This window comes from Hyaena hyaena, unplaced genomic scaffold (assembly GCF_003009895.1).
Source record: "Hyaena hyaena isolate Hyena2069 unplaced genomic scaffold, ASM300989v1 scaffold_93, whole genome shotgun sequence".
Taxonomy (NCBI): domain Eukaryota; kingdom Metazoa; phylum Chordata; class Mammalia; order Carnivora; family Hyaenidae; genus Hyaena; species Hyaena hyaena.
Window position 1 is genome coordinate 2,324,664 of NW_024080724.1, and position 22,021 is coordinate 2,346,684.

At 40.5% G+C, this 22,021-nt stretch overlaps 1 protein-coding gene across 7 annotated transcripts in view; it reads right to left on the bottom strand.

Annotated features, from left to right (window-relative positions):
* Window positions 1-118: 118 nt before the first annotated feature.
* Window positions 119-22,021, bottom strand: part of TRMT10B (tRNA methyltransferase 10B) — a 27,841-nt gene continuing 5,938 nt past the window's right edge. For 3 of the 7 annotated variants that reach the window (XM_039234817.1, XM_039234820.1, XM_039234819.1), the window contains exons 2-9: window positions 10,435-10,637; window positions 9,665-9,773; window positions 8,933-9,057; window positions 6,934-7,086; window positions 5,726-5,804; window positions 5,019-5,086; window positions 1,366-1,489; window positions 119-580 (exon numbers count right to left, since the gene is read on the bottom strand). In XM_039234817.1, coding sequence (XP_039090748.1) covers window positions 474-580; window positions 1,366-1,489; window positions 5,019-5,086; window positions 5,726-5,804; window positions 6,934-7,086; window positions 8,933-9,057; window positions 9,665-9,773; window positions 10,435-10,620 — 951 coding nt within the window. In that variant the 5' untranslated portion in view covers window positions 10,621-10,637 and the 3' untranslated portion in view covers window positions 119-473. The remainder of the gene's footprint in view (window positions 581-1,365; window positions 1,490-5,018; window positions 5,087-5,725; window positions 5,805-6,933; window positions 7,087-8,932; window positions 9,058-9,664; window positions 9,774-10,434; window positions 10,638-22,021) is intronic. The other 4 variants (XM_039234818.1, XM_039234821.1, XM_039234816.1 and 1 more) reach the window with 2 other exon arrangements.

Here is a 22,021-nt window from a genome sequence, read left to right on the forward strand (position 1 = left end):
GGGTTAGGATCCTGCAGAACACATAGAGTGAATCACTGAGTTGGGGAAAATCACCAGGAACACAGGAGGCTGGAGAAAGTGCTACAACTTTATGATACCAATTGAGTGGAAATTAAACTCTTGACGTAATAATAATTATTTAATTATTTAAGCTATCTCGAAAGCGTAGGTATTTCACAAATAGGTATATAAAAGATGAATTAATACATCCAAAGCCATGTAGTTTTGGGCTAATTCCTGGTTATGTAAACTTTTTACTTAGTCATATATCTGGGCTCTTCCTGTGAGCCAGGCACTCTGGGAGATAGAAAAGAGCATAAAATGTGGTCCCTGTTATTAGTAACTTATATTCTAGTGAAGATCCCAGATGTCAAGTAAAGGCAAGTGTGTGCCATCATTACCCTCTGCTCTGCTTTTCATTCAAGGCACCTCCAGCAGCTTCCCCTCTTACAGCCCCTTAGGCTGTCTGTCCATCACTCCACTGAGTTCTGAAGAACGTAGCCTTTTCTGGAAGAAACTCCTTTCTTCAATGCTTCTGGCCAGTTTTGAGTCTCAAAGTATGCAGATAGGATATCAAAGACTGTTAGAAGGGTAAAAAGAAAATAGTGACCACACTGAGGTAAAAGAAGCAGTAAATGACTGATGAGGGAAAGGGTGTTCGGGAATATTTACTTCAACAAACCTACTCTGCACCACACACGGACCTTCTTGTCCACAAGGACCTCAGCCTACACGGAGAGATACGAGAGAGGACAGCGCCGCAGCACTGAGAGGAAAACAGTAGGATGGGAATGCAAAGGAGGGTCCTTGAATGGCTGAGAGGGGGAAGGGAGCTTCCAAGATGCCCCTGGACTGAATTCTGAAGGACATATAGGAATTCACTGTTGAATGATGGGTTGAATACAGCGCATTGTAGGCCAAGGGGACAATTTCAACTATCTTTAACATAGTTGGGATCCAGGAAGAAAATGCAAAGTGCTTCTGAGAGGCCAGAATACTGGTTACAAAGTGCATGCAATAAAAATCTGAGCAACATTAGTCACAGCGTACTGCTTCGAGGGCCACTTCCATGTAAACATAATGCAAAGAAGCAGCACCAGAATTAACATGTGTTAAGTGTGGGCCATGTAAGGGGTGCCTGGGTGACACAGTCGGTTAAGTGTCTGGCTCTCGGTTGCGGCTCAGGTCATGATCTCACAGCTTCATGGGTTTGAGCCTCACATCAGGCTCTGTGTTGACAGCATGGAGCCTGGTTGGAATTCTCTCTCCTTCTCTCTGCCCTTCCCCTACTCACGCTGTCTGTCTCTCTCAAGTTAAATAAGTAAACTTAAAAAAAAAAAAAGGTGTGGGCCATGTAAGCAGTACCTTGATTGATGGCCAAGATCTCTGAATGATAGTTTTTCCCATTCTGGCATCTGACCATGTATTCCTGGATTGGCAGGCGGGCTGTCTTGACAGAGTGTTCTTGGGCTTTTTGAAATGTCACCTTCTGTAAATCACAGTTAAATTTATTTTTCTTGTGAAAATGATAGAGATATTCTCATTGTAATATGCATAGCAAATTATGAGAATCCCCATTAACCACCACTCCAATTTCTATCTGTAATCATAAATGGTAAGTATTAAAAATCAGTAGCCTATGGAGAATGGAAGAAACTGCAAAGAATGAAGAAATGTTACCTAAGTAAAAAATGGCTTGTGCAGCAGACAGCTCACTTACTTGGGAGGCATCTATCTACTAGCTTCCGTTTACTACTATTTACAACCAAGAAGGAAATAAGTAAAAAGAGGCATATTTGCAGCCACAGTCTGCATCCAAAAGTTCAAGCAACCTAATCAACCAGAGGAGAACACTCCTGACCCTAACTCAGTAAAGATGTAATTCTGGAGATCTGGAGTTTTCGGCCCGTAGCCATTTGGCAGCAGCAAATTAGAGAAAAGGGAGATAGGATTCAAGTCAGATACAAAACAGCATTAAAGTGTGAGAGCACTCAGCCCAAGTAAAAGGATGGGATCTGGAAACTGCAGAAAGCAGTCATAAAAACTCAAAACCCTCAAAATTATGAGGCCATTTAGGATCAGAGTACAATACCTAATATCCTTTTAAAGATGTCCCTGAGTCATGAATGCAAATTTAAATTCTATTTGCCACTTCATAAGAAGTTCCGGAAAGATCATCTACCTACTCACAATTTCAGGATTAAAGAGAAAGCTTTAGATTACTGGGAATAGTTAACTACTGGAAGGGACCTCAATAGTTAACTATTGTATTCTGATCATCCATCCAATGCTGCTCTATCCTCTATGGCCTTTCTTCCAAGTGGCCTCTGTCCTTAAATGGACAATCCTTGTGACAGGGAGTTCCATGCATCCTGGGGAAACCTATTCCAATGTTGACAGTACCGGTTGATAGGAAATTCTTGATAGTGAGCCAAATTTTCTGTTCTCCCTGAGCCTTCCACTCATTTGCCCTAGTTCCTTCCCCTAGGACCACACCAAGCAAGTAAAATGTCTCTTCCACAAGACGGCCATTCAGGTACTCCACAGCAGGGATCATGCCCTGTGCATTCTTCTGGCAGTCTCAGTTCTGTCGCCTTCATCATTCTGGCCAAACTCATCTGAATTTGTTCCAGCTTGTCACTGTCCTTTCCCATGGTGTGATGATCGACTGGCCATGGACAGTATGGTCTGACCAGCTGAACCAGCATGAAGCAGGCCTAGCACTTGCCACTGGACTACCTGCTTCTCAGACTCACATGAAACAATTCCAAGAGAGATTTTCCAAAATGTGTTACGTGATACAATTCAGGTAAGATAAAGGTACGGCTGCTCAAAAGACTTCTTTGAAGAATTGCATATAGGGTCTATATATTTTTTTTTAAGTCTCCTTTTTTACAATCATTTTGAAATAGAGTATAAGAATTCAAAGTTAGTAAGAGACTTGGATGCTGCTCTGGAAGAGCTCACAGTCTAGTTTCTGTTCTCTGAACGTGTAAAGATAAAATGATTCCCCTCAAAGAAATGTTCTCAGCATATTTTCCGTGAGGAAGCCAAACTCTCCAGTAACAACCAAAAAGTTCTATACATCTGACAAACCATTGTGCCAATTCTTTTTCAGTTTAAATACTACTGGAGACATAAGAGAAGACAATGTGTTAAAACTGCATATCTATTATCATACCCTGCTCACTGACCTTCTAGACTTTTCTGCTTCAAAAAAAGGAGCTGACACTCTGCTGTGGGAGACTGCATTTGGCTGTTATGTCTCTTTAATCTCTTTGAATCTAGAACGGCTCCCTAACTATTTTAGTTTTCATTACATGGGCTTTTTGTGAAGATGTGGTCCAAGCGTCTTGCAGAATGCCTCTTATCCTGTTTCTTCATGATTAAATGCAGTTTAAACATTTTTCAGTAAGAATATTTTCCGGGTGAGATTCCATCACGTTGGGAGGCACATAATGTCACCATTAGTGATTCTAAGTTTGAACATTTGTAAAATGGTGACCTCCATTGTAATGGTACATTTTTGCCTTTGTGACATGTGGGGTGACACTTGGGAGACCACGTGAATAGCCAGTCCCCCTACACTTTTTGTTCAATCAGTTCTGTGAATCAGTGATTACACTGGGAGTAACAAAATAAAGATTTTTCAATGCTATTATGTATTTTTCATTTAACAGCTAGCATTCTTTTTTTTTTTTTAATGTTTATTTATTTTGAGAGAGAAAGAGAGTATGTGCAAGCAGGGGAGGGACACAGAGAGGGAGGGAGAACCTCAAGCAAGCTCTGCATTGTCAGCATAGAGCCCAATGCAGGGCTCCATCTTACGAACCATGAGATCATGACCTGAGCCAAGATCAAGAGTCAGATGCTTAACTGACTGAGCCACCCAGGTACCCTTAACACCTAGTCTAGCATTCTAGCATTCTTCTATCTCCATCCCACAACCTATTTTTTAGATTATCACTACAGAATCATGGAACACTGGTCTTTTTTGTTTTTCATTTTATTTATTTGAGGGGGGAGGTGGAGAGAGAATCCTAAGCAGTCTCCACACTCAGCACAGAGCCCAATGCAGGGCTCAATCCCATGACCCTGGGATCATGACCTGAGCCGAAACCGAGTCAGATGTTCCACCAACTGAGCCACACAGGCACCCCAGAACACTGACTTTTTTTTTATAATAAATGCAATTCAGTTACATATCATCTGTATTAAATATGTATGTATATCTCTACAGATATGAAAAAATAACCAAAATATACTCACGTATCTTAAAAAATACACATACATAATATAACCACAAATACTTGTGTGATCATAGGTTATATCAAGAAGGATACACAAGAAAACAGCGGCTGGCTCAGGTTGGGGGGACTATAGGACAAGGATGGGAGGGAGACTTATTTCTCACTGTAGTTCTCTTCATACACTTTATTATATCGTTATTTATTGTATATGCAATATGTTAGTTGGTAATATAAGCTAGTAACAATTATCTCAACAAATATATGTATAATAGAAACATATTTCAAAACTCCAATTGCTCCAATAAAATTCCAACTCAACAAAAGAAATCTGGACAGTCTTATTGACATTGAGATTATAGCATAAAACTTATGCCAGGAGAAAAGACGGCCTTAAGAAGGAACAAACTCCTCTCTCACAAAGAACAATTAGCTGGCAAGAATGCTGAATCAATGCTTCCTTGGTCAAGATCAGAGTTACCCTTGCAGAACTGAAGAGAGGAGAAAAGAAAGGAGTTCAACAATAGCTCTTTCTGTAATTACCAAACACTCTCCATGCCAGTTCCTGACTGGACTGCCAGGTCAGGGTCGCTAACGCTGATTAGGAGAGAGGGAACTTCACAAGCAGGAGGGCCAACCGAGGCAGGTGAGGCTCCTTCTTCCTATTCTAAGTTTTTAGGCCTTTTGGGTAAGATTATGATAGGGTAGCTGCCTCTGAAAGGAAGCCCCGCTTTTTAAAATATAGCCGTTAGGTCTAAAATGTACATTTACCTTCTGAATGCTTTCGTCCACAAGTCCACCAAGGATGTAAACTTTGTTTAGATCAACATCTTCAAGAGCTAATGAAAAAATGAAGGCCATTGAGATCAAATCTGTTTTATAATTTCTAAATCCAAAGAAAGTAAAAGGAAAGAATTATTAATGATAAAAGTAGAAATTTAATAAAATAGAAAACAAAAAGGTAATAGATTTTCTAATTTTCTCAACAGACCAAGCTTTGGCATATCTAATCAAGAACAAAAGGTAGTCGATTCAAATCAACATTACGATTCAGAAAGGAGACAAAATTAAAATTACAGAGGAATGTGAAATAATTATGAAAGAATACTAAGATCAACTTAATACCAATAAATTTGAAAAGTTTGTGAAATAGTTAATTTTCTGGAAAAAGTACATATCTAACATTGATCCAAGAAGGGCCAACGAGGGGAGCTGACCAGGGAAACTGGGAAAGACTGCCAGGGAGCTCACAGGTTCCAGTGAGGCTGCAGACCCTAAATCTGTGCAGCTGTGCACACACAGTAGAACATATGCAAAGCATAGTGAGGTATACATCCTTAAGAGGTATGCAATTAGTGTTCATTTCTTTTGGTTTTTTGATATACCTTGGGTGGCTTTAATAAATTCTGACACAGGGAATAATCAAACACAGGGCTAAGAACAAAGTGCTACATGAATCCATGCAGGAAAGTACATACCATGTTCTGAGTCAGGAGTCAGGTACACGAGGGTTTCCAAAGGAAATAAACTAAAGCAGTCTTCCTCTGTTATGTCTAGCTGAAAAACGTAAATAACCCAATGTAGTGTGAACTAGGTTAAGACACAGCCCACACTGCAGCAATGAGTTACCAGGCACCTATTCTCTGTTAGGCATGGCTCTCAGTGCATCAAGGGGGGATACATGTCTGACAATCGGTCTCACAAAGTGCTTCGCTGGGGAGAGGAAGTAGAAAGAACATTCAACCCTAGAAAACGAGACAGAAAGTAATAGGACACCCTAGCAGATGTACAGGAAGCACGCCCCAGGACAACAGATGAGGGAGTGACACCACCAGTGACAACCTTCTAGTGAAGGGAATGCCGGAACTCGGTTTCTGAAAGGAGGTGAGACTGACACATACAAAAGGAAGAGGCAATGAAAATGGGGAAAATCACCTATAAAAGGCATGAAGATGGGAAAGCAAGGGAACCATGTGGCCCTGAGAGGGGGTCTGTTGGGCTCACATACAAGAACCACAAAACACGCACGGTGAAGAAAAGCTGGAATTGGCTGTACCGGAGGAGGGACGCTCAGACAGTAACAGCGACAACTAACTGCAGGACCACACAGGGACGTCCCAAACTCACTGCCTCTGCAGACCTCCCTAGGGAAGTCCACACCGCCTAGTCCTAGCTACCTAACGCAAACACACAGGACATTTTTAGTGGCGCTTCTTAGGAAGGGTTCTGGATTGCTGCCTGTATTACAATCATTACATTCATGAGACCCTAGGGAAAGAGATAAAAAGTAACTCAATGCTCCCTAAAACTTACCTTGAGTCCACATTACTTTCATGAGGATTTTCTCTTCCCTTACAACTCACATTCCCTAATTCTGCACTACTGTGAACAAGAAAGGATCACAGTATTTCCCCCAAAACATTCCTAGACTAAAGAGTCTAGCATACAACACACGGAATACAAAGTACAGTCCTAGATACCTGGTAATACTAGTTTGCCAATGCAGTGGAAGGATGAAAGTTTAGAAATATAAGAACTGATAAGAGATTCTAAAGTTTTTTAGACTGCAATAGTGAAAATATAGAATTACTGTATTTTTTTTAAAATATGAAAAAGTAAAAAAAATTTACTATTACCAATCTACTTTTCAAATGACACTTCAAGTAATATGCAAAATGAGGCTTACCAGGTAACTAGAAAATCCATCATTCATCCTCAAACACTCTTCATACAGGGGACTGTCTGATGGGAATCCAGTGAGGTAGATCCAAAATGGCCTGTCAGCTTTTTTATTTGAACCATACAACCTTCGGATCTGTCCAGCCAGTCTACTTAACTCCTTCAAAGAAATAAGGACAACTTAGACTGGAAGCATGCCCACTGCTTCTAAATTCACTACCAACAAATGGTTAGGGACGCCTGGGTGGCTCAGTCAGTTAAGCGTTTGACTCTTGAGTTCATGAGTCTGAGCCCTGTGTTGGCCTCCGCACTGACAGAGTGGAGCCTGCTTGAGATTCTCTCTTTCCCTCTCTCTCTGCCCCTCCCCGGCTCAAGCACTCTCTCTCAAAAAAACAAAACAAAACAAAAAAACCCATAACATAACATAACATAACACAAAATAAATGGTCACTCATTAAGTTCACAGAATGCTACTCTGAGAAATCTCATGAACTAGCATGGCCCCTTTTACTCCAGGAGAGAGTATGGGTATGCGTGCGTGTGCATGTTACACTCCACAGTGCACACACCTTATCGATTGAAGTTAAGGTAACGATACTAGCCCCAAAATAGTGAGTTAATGGAAAGACTGAGAACTCCCCCCTCCTTCCTTATATACATCTAATATGATATATGCAATTGTTCTTTTAGCTCATATCTAAAATCTTACCATGTGATATTTACTGTTTATTTTTAAAAGGTTAGTTCACGACACAGACATGTTTTATACTCCATCAAATAAAATTGGCCCCTTCTCCCTAACTCTAGGAGATATAAGAGGGTCAGAAGTTTTAACTTTCCATCCTGATTCAGAGGCATCACCTTCAGAAAGGTAGTTTCGCAATGTGGCCTGATTTGGATCAGGAGAGAAAAAACACTTTGGATTTGATTTAATCTGATATCTCAATTAATATAAAGAGTAGAAAATTCTTGGTTGACCATTTCAGAGGGCTACACTTAGAGGTTCGTGTACAAAGCCCAATTCAGTCTCCTACTTTTTCTGAAAAACACGCAAACACCAGCATATATGACAGAGGTGTTGGCAAACAGAAAAATCTGGTTGGACCAAAAATTAAGGCCCAATACTGTGTGTTTCCTAGACATCTGGTGAAACCAGGTGGGCCCTGAAAGGCCCAAATAAATGCAAGTTCTTCTCTCAATTCTGCTCCCTTAGATAAAGTCCCCCAGCTAAACAATCATTTCTGTCAAAGGGACCAGGCTTGGTTCCCGCTTATCCTCTAGTAGTGGGTTTCAATTCCCTGCCGGCCCATGGAGTTAGTCCCAGCAAATTAATCACATCTTCCTGCAGGACCCAGGGGTACCCCACCTTCATGATACTACAAAGCCTGCCTCCTACAGCCCCTGGTTGCTCATTCTGTCCTCAAGTGTAATCCCATGTGGTCCTGCATGGCATGCAGTGTCATCCTCCCCCGGGCTGAGTACATGTGACTAATAAACAGCTATCATTCTTATCTGTCCAACATCAAGTGTGTTTTCTTCAGCCATCCCCAAAACCCTAGGGTGGAAGCCCTCCTTTACCAATGGGGTGAGTGCAAAATGATTAAAACACCTATGTTACAGGAAGACCTCCTACCAGGTCATCTCATCAACATGCAACTAGGCAAATATTCCTCCCCCCAGTAGAGATTTCACCTCTGGAGGACTGAACATGAAAGGCTCCATCTAGACCGGGGACACCATGAACACCGAGACAATGAGGTGGGGCTCAAAACAGAAGATCAGACAAAACTTTGCAGACTAAACCAAAGGGAATCGATTCCCTTCCTGATTCTTTATAACAGACAATTTGGAACTGAGAAGCCCTGTGTAGAAAACTAAACACTTTTGCTGGTTTACTACAGAATTAGTAATACAGAGGCTGGAAGTGGTCATGCTCTTTGTCAAAGCTGCTCCCTTCTGGACCTCCCTTGTGTGAGCAGGAATTCAGAGCTTCATGGATGTCCTACCTTCTTAGACATGTGGTGGGTCATACTCAAATCAATACAGAGTCTTGGTCCTGAGTGTTTGGCTTCCAAAAGTCTCTCCTTGGTTAAGGATCTCAGAAAACGTTTGCTGTGCTGGGGGCAGATGCCTGGAGTAGAAATATCAGAAAGGAACAAAAGTGGGAAAACAGAGGAATACATTCAGTAGGAAAAGTATCTCCCTAGCCAAGTGAGTACTTTTTGCACCTAAAGAGAAACTTGAAACTCACGTGAGGTATTCATTCATTTGGGTGCAGCAGAATGGTGAGTGGTGTGGGCTCTGGAGCACACTGCTGAGTCTAAATCACAGTTCAGTTCATTTATTTATAACTATATGATCTTGGGATGTTATTTAACTTCTGACCCTCAGTCTTTTCACCTATAAAATGGGGATAATAAAAGCACCTACCCCTCAGGGTAATCCATGTAAAATTCTCAGCAATGAACCTAGCACATAATACTGAATAAATGTTAGCTGGTGTTGTTATCATTCCATCTACTTCTGAGCATATAAACACCTATGTTCACTATGTGTTTAAGGGTAGCCTTAAACTCTGCTGCCTTTGAAACTTTGATTCCCCAAAAATAGAACAATAGGTCCTCCCTCCAAGATGTTTGTTTTACTTAAAAACAATATTCCTACTCTCCTAAGAACATGCAGATACTAGTCCGTAAAGAGATAAATATGACTACACCAGCAATCTGATTTATTGTTACCTGAATTCTCTACACGATTGGCCTTTCTTCTTTCTTTTTCTTGTTTTCTTTTGCTCTTCTTTGCTGCAACTATCTTTTCCCAGTGTCTCTGTTTTCTTTGGACATTTTTCTTATGTTATCCAGAAAACAAAATTGTTTTATGAACTTGGTAAGCAACAACAACAAAAATGAATATTCAAAAACAATTGCTTATTTTTTTAATTAAATTTAAAGTTAGGAGAGAAAAAAAGATATTAGTCTTGAAAAAAAATAGACTGGATTGTGTTCAGAGAAAGCAGAGTCCCAGAAAAGAGGTGTGATATGCCCAAAGCAAATGTACTAGGGACAGGGCCTAAAGCAGAGTTTAGATTTCCTGATCCTTCTAAGGTGTATCAAAAATTCCTCTTCCGGGGTTGCCTGTGTGGCTCAGTTGGTCAAGTATCCGACTCTTGGTTTCAGCTCGGGTCATGATCTCACAATTTATGGGTTCAAGCCCTACATAGGGCCCTGTTCTGATAGCGCAGAGCCTGCTTGGGATTCTCTCTCTTGTTCTCTCTCTTGTCACTCCCCCTCTCGAAATAAATAAAAACTTAAAAAAAATTTCTCTTGCAATTTTCTTATGACTCAAATGGAACTGAAACTTTACACCAGTTAGTAGGAAATTCACACAACTTTGGAACACACCAAACTCATTCCTAGTCTTTTTGTTGCTAGTACCTACCCTCAGAACAGGGGTCTCTGGGACATAGCATCATCGCAAAGCCCACGGCCAGGCAACTCGCTGCACTTACTGAGCACCACACCGCACTGCCTGTGGGCAGCGTCTCTCTCCCCCGATGCTCGCATTCCACATCAATCTGTAGAAGCTGGAAGCTTTCAGAGATGCTGTCTTCGCCTGTGTCCTCTAGGACGACCTCCTGCTCCTGTGGCACGCGTGAGTCTGTTTTCCGAGCACTCCCTTCCAATTTCCAGTCCATGTGCTTAGTCTTCTGTCCTTTTCACCCAGGTCAGAAAAAGGCACAATTACATGAGACATCCCATTATTTCACTTACAGAGGTATTTCCCTGCACCCAAATGTCAAAAAGTGTCACCGTGTTGCTGAAGGAGTGGACATGTGGAAAATATTAACACAGACTTATTGAACGGAGACAAGCGTCTGTGTCTTCTGGAGAAATGGGTCAGCCCAGAAACGTTTCAGTACCAAGGAGGCTAAAGCTACTTCTTAGAAGACAAGCACAGCTCCTGGCAGCTCCTGACAACTCCTAACAATCACCAGTGATTCACTGCTGCAGTGACACAGATGAGCAAGTCATTTATTGTGTTCTTCAAAATGCATGTAGTAGGTGAGGGTGGGACAGAAATGGCAAAAGCCACCTCCTCCATTACATTCCAGTTTCTATTTAAAACTATTCCTTTAACAAACATTTTTTGAGCACCTACTCTATGCAAGTCCAGTACTAGAAATATCCTAGGAAGGTAAGAGCTAGCCAAAAAAATATGGTGAAGAGTTACCCGAAACCAACCAAGAATTCTTGTAGGTTGCTGGTGATATATCACAATTTGTTTTTCCAAACTATGCATTCCTTCTCCAGCCCAGTTAAGTATCGTTGGAGCTGAAAGCAACAGTCACCAGTGAGAAAACTTAATATCCATCACAAGGGCTGAGGCAGGAAAGCATGGAGAACCCACTGCTATGGCACACTTAACAGGTGCCATCATTTCAAAGTGTTGTTCAAAATCCCCAGGAAGGTTATGAATAAAAAACGCTCTAGCCACACCTGGGTGGCTCAGTTCAGTTAAGGGTCTGCCTCTTGATTTCAGCTCAAGTCATGAGCTCACGGCTATGAGACTGAGCCCTACATCTGGCTCCGTGCTGAGTGTGGAGCCTGCTTAAGATTCTCACTCTCTCCCTGTGCCCCTCTCCCCCACTCACACTCCAGCTCTCTCTAAAAATTAAAAAACAAAAACAAAAACACTCTAGTCTGTAGTTAAGTGTTACAGACAAAGAATGCTATGTCCATCGTTTATGGTTGGTTACTCCTGAGTCCAGTGCACTTCCACCATCTTACGAAAAATACATCTTTGCAAAAGCAAATCTATGTAATATGAGCCATACATATGGTAAAAAAAAAATGACTTATAATGAAAATCTTTATAATTTATAATGATCGTCATTCCAACCCCTTCCACCTCTAGTGGCAACCTGTTAAACAGGGCTTTTTAGTTCATCTGGTGATTAACTACTCCTTAACCTGAAATCACAGGCCTTCCATTTCTCCTTGAATCACCAACTTTAAATTGTATCGACTCCGTATGAAACACTAGAATTCAAATCACTTAAATTATCCCCTCTTATTTTTATTTTTGTTATACTGACTTTTAATATTTTTTGAAGTATAATTTACATACAGTAAAATGCAAAAGTCTTAAGGGTATAGCTCAATAATGTGTGTGTGTGGAGGGAACATAGTTTAAGGAGTTTTTGACAAAAGCATAGGTGCATTACTCACACCCTCATCAAGCTATGGAACATTTCTTTTTTTTTTTTATGTTTTATTTATTTCTGAGAGAGACAGAGAGACAGCGTGAGCAGGGGAGGGTCAGAGAGAGAGGGAGACACAGAATCTGAAACAGGCTCCAGGCTCTGAGCTAGCTGTCAGCACAGAGACCAACACGGAGCTCGAACCCATGAACTGTGAGATCATGACCTGAGCCGAAGTCAGATGCTTAACTGACTGAGCCACCAAGATGCCCCTGGAATATTTCTATCACTCCAGAAAGTTTCTTTCCTTCTGCACTTTGCAAGTCAACCTCCATCCTATTCCCACAACCAGACAAAAGCAAATGCTGTTTTTTTCTATAACCATAGATTAGCTGCCTATTATAAAGCATCATACAAATGGATTCAAACAATAACGCTGACATTTTCCCCCCTCAACATGTTTGAGAATCATACATGTTGCTTCATGGATTAGTAGTTTATTCCTTTTAATTGCTGAGCAGAATTCCACTGTATGAATACACCACAATTTGTTTATTCTCCTACTGATGAACATTTGAGATTTTTTCCAATTTGGGACTATCATGAATAAAGTTGCTAAGAACATTCTCACACAAGTATTTTTGGGGACAAATGTTTTCATATCTGTTGGCTAAGTACCTAACAGTAGAGTTGTGGGGGCATAGGACAGTTGCCTATTTAACCCACAAAAAGACTGCCATCAGTTTCTCAAAGTACCTGCACTATTTTACAGTGTTGTCAGCAACAAATCAGATTTCCAGATCATCTGCACCATTACCAACACTGGCTGTTGCCATTACTCTTAGCCATTCTTGTGTAGTGGAACCTCGCTGTGTTTTAATTTGCATTTATTTGATTGTTAATGATATTGAGCACTTTTTCACGCAATTTATTGGTCATTCATAATATATCTTTGTAAGATTTCTGATCAAGTCTTTTGCCCATTTTTAAATTATCTTTTTATTAATGAACTGTGGATGTTTATCATATTTCTGGATACAAGTCCTTTTTCAGACATGGGTATTGAGAATACGTTTTCCCAGTGTGTGGCCCGCCTGTTCATTTTCTTCACAAGGCTTTTGCTAGGCAGAAATTTTAAATTTTCATCAGGTGTGATTTATCATTTTTTTCTTTAACTTTTTAACTTAATTTTTTAATTAACTATAAAAGTTAATGTTTTCTGTGTCCTCTAAGAAATCTTTGCCTACCGTAAAAGCTCAGAGATATTCTATGTTGCTTTCTAGAAGCTTTATAATTTTACTTTTTACATTTAGGCCTATAATCCATCTCAAATTCATTTCTCTCAAGGATAACAGTCTTGTCCTGCCTATTGTCCAATGCTTGAAAACCGTTTCTTCATATAATCTGTCCAGCTGTACAGCTTTTTTATCAGAAGATAAGTCCAATGGCCATACCTCTGTCATGACAACTACCAGAAGACATCTTTACTATGTTTAAGAATATCCTGCTCTTTGGGCAAGATGGCAAAGAAGTAGGGAGCTCCGTACATTTCACTCGCCAGCCTGAAGCCGGGACCCAGAGACACAGAGGGAGGGGAGGGAGCCCCCTATGCGGGGAGCCACAGGGAAAAGAAAGAGCGGCTGAAACTGCTCAAAGAACTGTCCCTGTCCCTGGAGAAGAGAAAAACCTCGGCTTGGGACAGAGAATGATCCTGTTTTCAGCTGTGGAGCTGACTTAGAGCTGGACGCCCCAAGCCCAGGCAGCACCAGGAGAAACTGTTCCTCTGCTCTCCAGCTGGATCAAGAGGGGAAGTGGCGTGGCCTGAAACCGCTCCGCCGGTCTTCCGGCTCAATCCCCAGCGGGAAAGCGGCCTGCTTGAAATTGCTTGGAAAGACTCAGCCTGCAGGTTTATATTTCGGGCGGTATCAATGGGGCGCGTGGACTAAGATCTGGAAACGAGGCATGGCTTGGGACATAGAACACAGCCCACCTCAGTTACGCCTGCAGCACAGGGAGATGGGACCCAAAACAGTGAGTTGATTCAAGAAGGACTGGGGTGCAGCCACTTTTCTTCCTACAACCACCAAGGTGGGACCTCAGGGAGAGGCTTGCTGGAGCAGAGGCTAAGAGCATCCTACACCAAACCACACCCATCCCCGCTAGAGAGCTGGTTTGTTTTTTTTTTTTTTTTTGAGCCTGGGGCAAGATCCAACATGGATGCACTGCCATGATTAATTCTAGATCAATTCCTTCTATTCATATATATTCCCTTGTCTCATTCGTATCCCTCCCCTCTGCTGGACTGGACACTCTGGTCATTGGTTTGCTTAAACAGTTACATTTAAACCATTTTCTAGATGTATATTCTACATCTCCACCTCTGCCTTTCTATCTCTCTCTCTGGAGTGATCAGACTACATAGTTTCTCAGAGTAACATTATCTTTGTTTCTTTCTTCTCGCCTCTTACCATATTCTCCTCTTTCTCTCTCTGAATTAAGCCTCTTGGTCTTTCTGCCTGGTCATTTCACTTCCAATTTAGCTTTCTCACTGCTCTGTCAGGGAGAAATACAGAACTCTCTTTGTATATGCTCTTCTATCAGCACTGCATACACCCTGCTCTTTATTTGTAGCTGGGAATTCTGGTTTTATCCTTTTAGATTGTCCTTCGTCTTTTGGGTGTTTGTCTTTTTTCTTTTCTTTTTCCTTTTTTTATTTTTATTCTTTGTTCTTCCTCCATCTTTTCTTTTTTTCTCTCTTTTTCCTTTTTTTTTTTTTTCTGGTTCCCTTTCGGTTTGCTTGTTAGATTTGTTGGTGCTTTTGTGTGCCTATGTTCCCTGTGTGTTCATCTGTTTGTTTTCTTTTCCAGAGCTACCTCAAGAAACAAGCCAAAGTACACATGGTAGAGAGTCTCAGATACCACTACAAATAGGGAAATAAAATAACCAAAGTCTCAACAAGAGAGACCAACAGGCACCATTCAAAGAACAATTCCGGAACAGACAGGCCCTGGACAGTCAAAGAGCCTTCTTTAATACAGCAGTACTCACAGGTGTAGAGTGCATAATAAGCTTTTAAAACTAACAAGAGACAGAAAGGCAGCCAAAATGACAAAATGGAAGAATTCTCTAAAGAAATTCCAAGAAGAAATGACAGCTAAAGAACTGTTCAAAACAGATATAAGCAACATGAATAAGAATTTAGAACAATGGTCATAAAATTAATTGCTGGACCTGAAAAAGACATGGAAGGGGCACCTGGGTGGCTCAGCTGGTTAAGCATCTGACTTTGGCTCAGGTCATGATCTCACGGTTCATGGGTTCAAGTCCCATGTCGGGCTCTGTGCTGACAGCTAGCTCAGAGCCTGGAGCCTGTTTCAGATTCTCTATCTCCCTCTCTCTCTGACCCTCCCCTGCTCACGCTGTCTCTCTATCTCTGTCTCTCTCAGAAATAAATTTAAAAAAAGAAAAAAAAGAAAAAAAATTTTTAAAAAAGAAAAAGACACGGAAGACATCAAAGAAACTATTGCTACAAAAACTATGGAGCTTAAAAATAATTGTGATGAACTACAAAATGCTATAAATGAGGTGCATAATAAAATGGAGGCGTCCAATACACGAACTGAAGAGGCAGAGAGAATAGGTGAATTAGAAGACACAATTATAGACAAAGAGGAAGCTGAGAAAAAGAGAGATAAACTGATCCAGGAACACGAAAGGAGAGTTCCAGAGCTGAGTGATACAATCAAATGAAACAAGAGGAATTCCAGAAGAGGAAGAATGAAGGAAAGGCGCTGAAGGAGTCCTTGAACAAATTATAGCAGAGAACTTCCCCAATCGGGGAAGGAAACAGATGTTGAAATCCAAAAGGGAGAGAGAACTCCCCATAGATGTAACTTGAATTGATCTTCTGCATGACATATCACAGTGAAACTGGCAAAATATAAGGACAAAGAGAGAATTCTGAGAGCAGCTAGGGAGAAAAGGGCCCTAACACACACAGGGAAACCTATCAGAGTGGTTTCAGACCTGTCTACTGAAACTTGGCAGGCCAGAAAGGAATGGCAGGAAATCTTCAATGTGATGAACAGAAAAAATATGCAGCCAAGAATCCTCTATCCAGCAAGCCTGTCGTTCAGAATAGAAGAAGAGATAAAAGTCTTCCCAAATAAACAAAAATTGAAAGAATTCGTCACCACTAAACAAGCCCTACAAGAAATCCTGAGGAGGACTCTCTGAAGGAAATGCTGCAAGGAACACAAGGTCCCAGAGACACCACCACAAGCATGAATCCTACAAAGAACACAATGACTCTAAACCTGTATTTTTCAATAGTAATACTAAATCTAAATGGACTAATTGCTCCAATTAAAAGACACAGGGTAGCAGAATGGATAAAAAACCAAAATCCATCTATTTGCTGTCTACAAGAGACTCATTTTAGATCTGAGGACACCTTCAGATTGAAAGTAAGGAGGTGGGGAAATATCTATCATGCTACTGGAAGTCAAAAGAAAGCTGGAGTAGCTATACTTATATCAGACAAACTGGACTTCAAAGGAAAGGCAGTAACAAGGGATGAAAAAGGGCAGTATATAATAATTACAGGGTCTATCCATCAGGAAGAGCTAACAATTATAAATGCCTACGCACCAAATATGGAAGCACCCAAATACATAAAACAATTAATCACAAACAGAAACAGTCTTATGTACAAGAATGTGCTAATAGCAGGAGACTTTAATACTCCACTTACAGCAACGGACAGATCAACTAGATAGAAAATCACTAAAGACACAATGGACTTGAATTTCACATTGGACCAGATGGATTTGACAGATATATTTAGAACTCTACATCCTGAGGCCATGGAATTCACTTTCTTCTCAAGTGTGCAGGGCACATTCTCCAAGATACATCACATACTGGGGCATAAAGCAGCCCTCGATAAATATAAAAGAATTGAGATCATACCATGCACACTTTCAGATCACAAGGCTATGAAACTTGAAATCAACCACAGGAAAAAGTCTGGAAACCTCCAAAAACATGGAGGTTAAAGAACACTCTACTGAAGAACGAATGGGCCAATCAGGCAATTAGAGAAGAAATTTAAACATATATGGAAACAAATGAAAATGAGAATACAACAATTCAAACTCTATGGGATGCAGCAAAGACAGTCCTAAGAGGAAAGTACACTGCATTCCAGGCCTACTTCAAGAAATTAGAAACAGTGCAAATACAAAAGCTAACAGTGCTCCTAAAGGAACTAGAAGGAGAGCAACAAGAGCACCCCAAACCCAGTAGAAAAAGAGAAATAATAAAAATCAGGGCAGAAATAAACAATATAGAATCCAGAATAACAGTTGAACAGATCAATGGAACCAAGAGCTGGTTTTTTGAAAAAATAAACAAAATTGACAAACTTCAGACCAGGTTTCTCAAAAAGAAAAGAGAGAGCACCCAAACAGACAAAATCATGAATGAAAATGGACTTATTACAACCAATCCCTCAAAAATACAAGCAATTATCAGGGAATACTATGAAAAATTATATGTCAACAAACTGGACAACAAAGAAGAAATGGACAAATTCCTAAACACACACTCACTACCAAAATTCACATGGGAAGAGATAGAAAATCTGAACAGACTCAACTAGTGAAGAAATTGAATCAGTTATCAAAAATCTCCCAGCAAATAAGAGCCCTGGGCCAGATGCTTCCCTGGGGAATTCTACCAGACATTTAAATCAGAGTTAATACCCATTCTTCTCAAGCTATTCCAAAAAAATAAAAATGGAAGGAAAACTTCCAGAGTCATTCTACGAAGCCAGCATCACTTTAATTCCCAAGCCAGACAGAGACCCAGCAAAAAAAGAGAACTACAAGCCAATATCCTTGATGAATGTGTATGCAAAAATCCTCAACAAGATACTTGCAAATCGAATGCAACAACACATAAAAAGAATTATCCACCATGATCAAGTGGGATTCATTCCTGGGTTACAGGGCTGGTTCAATATTCTCAAATCAATCAATGTGATACATCACATTAACAAAAGAAAAGATAAAAACCATATGATCCTGTCGATAGATGCAAAAAAAAAAAAAAAAGCATTTCATAAAATACAGCATCCCTTCTTTTTTTTTTTTTTTTTTTTACGTATAGTTTATTGTCAAATTAGTTTTTACATAACACTCAGTGCTCATCCCCAAAGTGCCCTCCTTCATGCCCATCCCCCCTCCCCCCCACACCCATCAGTCCTCAGTTTTTGTCAGCATTCAAGAGTCTCTCATGGTTTGCCTCTCTCCCTTTCCCCCACCATTTCCGCCCTTCTTCTCCCCCTTGGTCCTCCGTCAAGTTCCTCCTAATCCTCCTATACGTGCAAACATATGGTATTTGTCCTTCTCTGCCTGACTTATTTCGCTCAGCATAACACCCTCAAGGTCCATCCATGTCGCTACACATGGCCAGATTTCATTGTTTCTCATTGCCACAGCATCCCTTCTTAATAAAGACCCTCAAGAAAGTCAGGATAGACTTTCTTAAACATCATAAAAGGAACTTACTTAAACATCATAAAAGCCATTTATGAGAAGCCCTTAGCTAACATCATCCTCAATGGGGAAAAACTGAGAGCTTTCCCCCTGAAATCAGGAATATGACAGGGATGTCCACTCTTACCACTGTTGTTTTAACATAGTGCTGGAAGTCCTAGCATCAGCAATCAGACAACAAAAGGAAATAAAAGGCATCAGAATTGGCAAAGAAGAAGTCAAACTTTCACTTTTCACAGACGACATGACACTCTACATAGAAAACCCCACAGACTCCACTGGAAGTCTACTAGAACTGATCCATGAATTCAGCAAATTTTTAGGGCACAAAATTAACATACAGAAATTGGTTGCATTTTTATACACCAATAATGAAGCAACAGAAAATCAAGAAACTGATGCCATTCACAATTGCATAAAAAACCATAAAATACCTAGGAATACACCTAACCAAAGATATAGGAGATCTGTATGATGAAAAGTATAGAAAACTTATGAAGGAAATTGAAGAAGATACAAAGAAATGGAAAAACATTCCATGCTCATGGATCGGAAGAATACATATTGTAAAATGTCATTACTACCCAAAGCAATACACACCTTCAATGCAATCCCAATCAAAATTGTACCAGTATTCTTCTCAATACTAGAACAAACATTCCTAAAATTTGTATGGAACCACAAAAGACTCCAAATAACCAAAGTCATATTGAAGAAGAAAACCAAAACGGGAGGCATCACAATCCCAGACGTTAGCTCTACTACAAAGCTGTAATCATCAAGACAGTATGGTATTGGCACAAAAACAGACACATAGACCAACAGAATAGAATAGAGAACTCAGAATTGGACCCACAAATGTATGGCCAACTAACCTTTGACAAAGCGGGAAAGAGTACCCAATGGAAAAAAGACAGCGTCTTTAACAGATGGTGCTGGGAGAAGAGGACAGCAACATGCAGAAGAATGAAATTAGATCATTTTCTCATGCCATACACAAAAATAAACTCAAAATGGATGAAGGACCTGAATGTGAGACAGGAAACAATCAAAACCCTAGAGAAGAAAGCAGGAAACAACCTCCTTGACCTCAACTGCAGCAATTTCTTACTTGACTCATCCCCAAAGGCAAGGAAACAAGAGCAAAAATGAATTATTGGGACCTAATCAAGATAAAAAGCTTCTGCACGGCAAAGGAAACAATCCATAAAACTAACAGGCAACTGACAGAATGGGAAAAGATAGTTGCAAATGACATATCAGATAAAGGGCGAGTATCCAAAATCTATAAGGAACTCACCAAACTCCACACCTGAAAAACAAACAATCCAGTGAAGAAATGGGCAGAAGAGATGAACAGACACTTCTCCAAAGAGGACATCCTGATGGCCAACAGACACATGAAACGATGCTCAGCGTCCCTCATCATCAGGGAAATACAAATCAAAACCACACTGATACCACCTCACGCTGGTCAGAGTGGCTAAAATGAACAAATCAGGAGACTATAGATGCTGGCAAGGATGTGGAGAAATGGGCACCCTCCTACACTGTTGGTGGGAATGTAAACGGGTGCAGCCCCTCTGGGAAACAGTGTGGAGGTTCCTCAAAAAATTAACAGTAGAACTCCCCTATGACCCAGCAATAGCACTGCTAGGAATTTACCCAAGGGATACGGAAATGCTGATGCATAGGGGCACATGGACCCCAATGTTCACAGCAGCAATCTCAACAACAGCCAAATCATGGAAAGGGCCTAAGTGTCCATCAACTGACAAATGGATCAAGAAGATGTGGTTTATCTATACAATGGAATACTACATGGCAATGAGAAAGAATGAAATCTGGCCATGTGTAGCAACATGGATGGAACTTGAGGGTGTTATGCTGAGCGAAATAAGTCAGGCAGAGAAGGACAGATACCATATGTTTGCATGTATAGGTGGATTAGGAGGAACTTAACAGAGGACCATGGAAGAGGAGAAAGGGAAAAATAGTTGGGGAGAGGAAGAGAGGCAAACCATGAGAGACTCTTGAATGCTGAGAACAAACTGAGGGCTGAAGGGGGTGGGGGAGAGGGGTAGGGGGATGATGGGCATGGCTGAGGGCACTTGTTGGGACGAGCATTGGGTGTTATATGGAAACCAATTTGACAATAAACTATTTTTAAAAAAGAGTATCCTTTAAATTTCTATCTTATTTGACAATCTTATGTATTATTCTTTGACTCCTTAAGGTTAGGCTCTGAAAATAAACATTCTCATCTTTCCTTCTCTCTCTCTCCCTCCTTTAATTGCAATTTTGGTAAGCTGAGGCTTTAATTTTACATATTCAAGACAGGTTCTACATTGTGATATGTCATCAACATTAACCCTTTTGGGCTCTGTCTATTCCCTTGGTTGCTGCTAAAATTTGTAAACCAATAAACTTTACATTAACTGTATAAATATTACCCGCTACAGAAACGAGTAGTGTCTGAGGATTATGCTTTGTTCTCTAACGCTCTGACTCCTGTTCCCAGCGAACATTTCTAGTGTTGAGCTCATACTGTTTTTTTATACTCCATCAATTGCTCAAAAATGAGGCCAAAGTTTAGTTGTTTTTCTTTGAGACATAATAGGCTGTTGTAGTGGAAACACAGCAGTCTCAGGAGTTAGCCATGCTTCCCAGCCTGCTCCCTGTGAGCAGTGGGAGAGCAGCCAAAGCACTTACCTTTTTGTCATTGGTTCTATGAGATGGGATAATACTACATCCCAGGGCTGTTGCAAGAACTAGACTCATGGAGTAACTACTCATGAAATACAGGCTGTACAATCCCTTCTAGTCCTGTTCTTTTAGGCTCTCTAAAAAAGTAAGTCTTCTGAGCAGTTTTGGGGGTATTCACCACACATCATATAAACATGTGACCACCCGATATATTCCTTTAGATGGCCAAGTGAATCACATCCTAGATTTTCAAAATTACAGATTAGAAATGTGTGTTCATTTTCCCGCACAGGCTAAAGTTTACTTGTGCTCAGAAATCCTTTCTTTAATACTCAGTACAAAGTTTAATATATTTATTTATGCCATTCACTGTGTCACTATGAATTTATGGCATGCACAAAATTTAGTAGTGTACACATTATTTCTAGAAAACTGAGGAAAAGATCAAGTTATTCTTAAGCGTTTCAGAAGCACTGCACTGTTCACATACGAATGGCAATGTTGATTATAAATATCTTTAAGAAAAGACAGCCAGTCCCATTATATCCGTCCCTTTAGATGACTAAAACAAGTTTTGTTGTGCCAATCATCAGAGCCATTTGCATTTTTCTGCATTTATGCATTCAAAA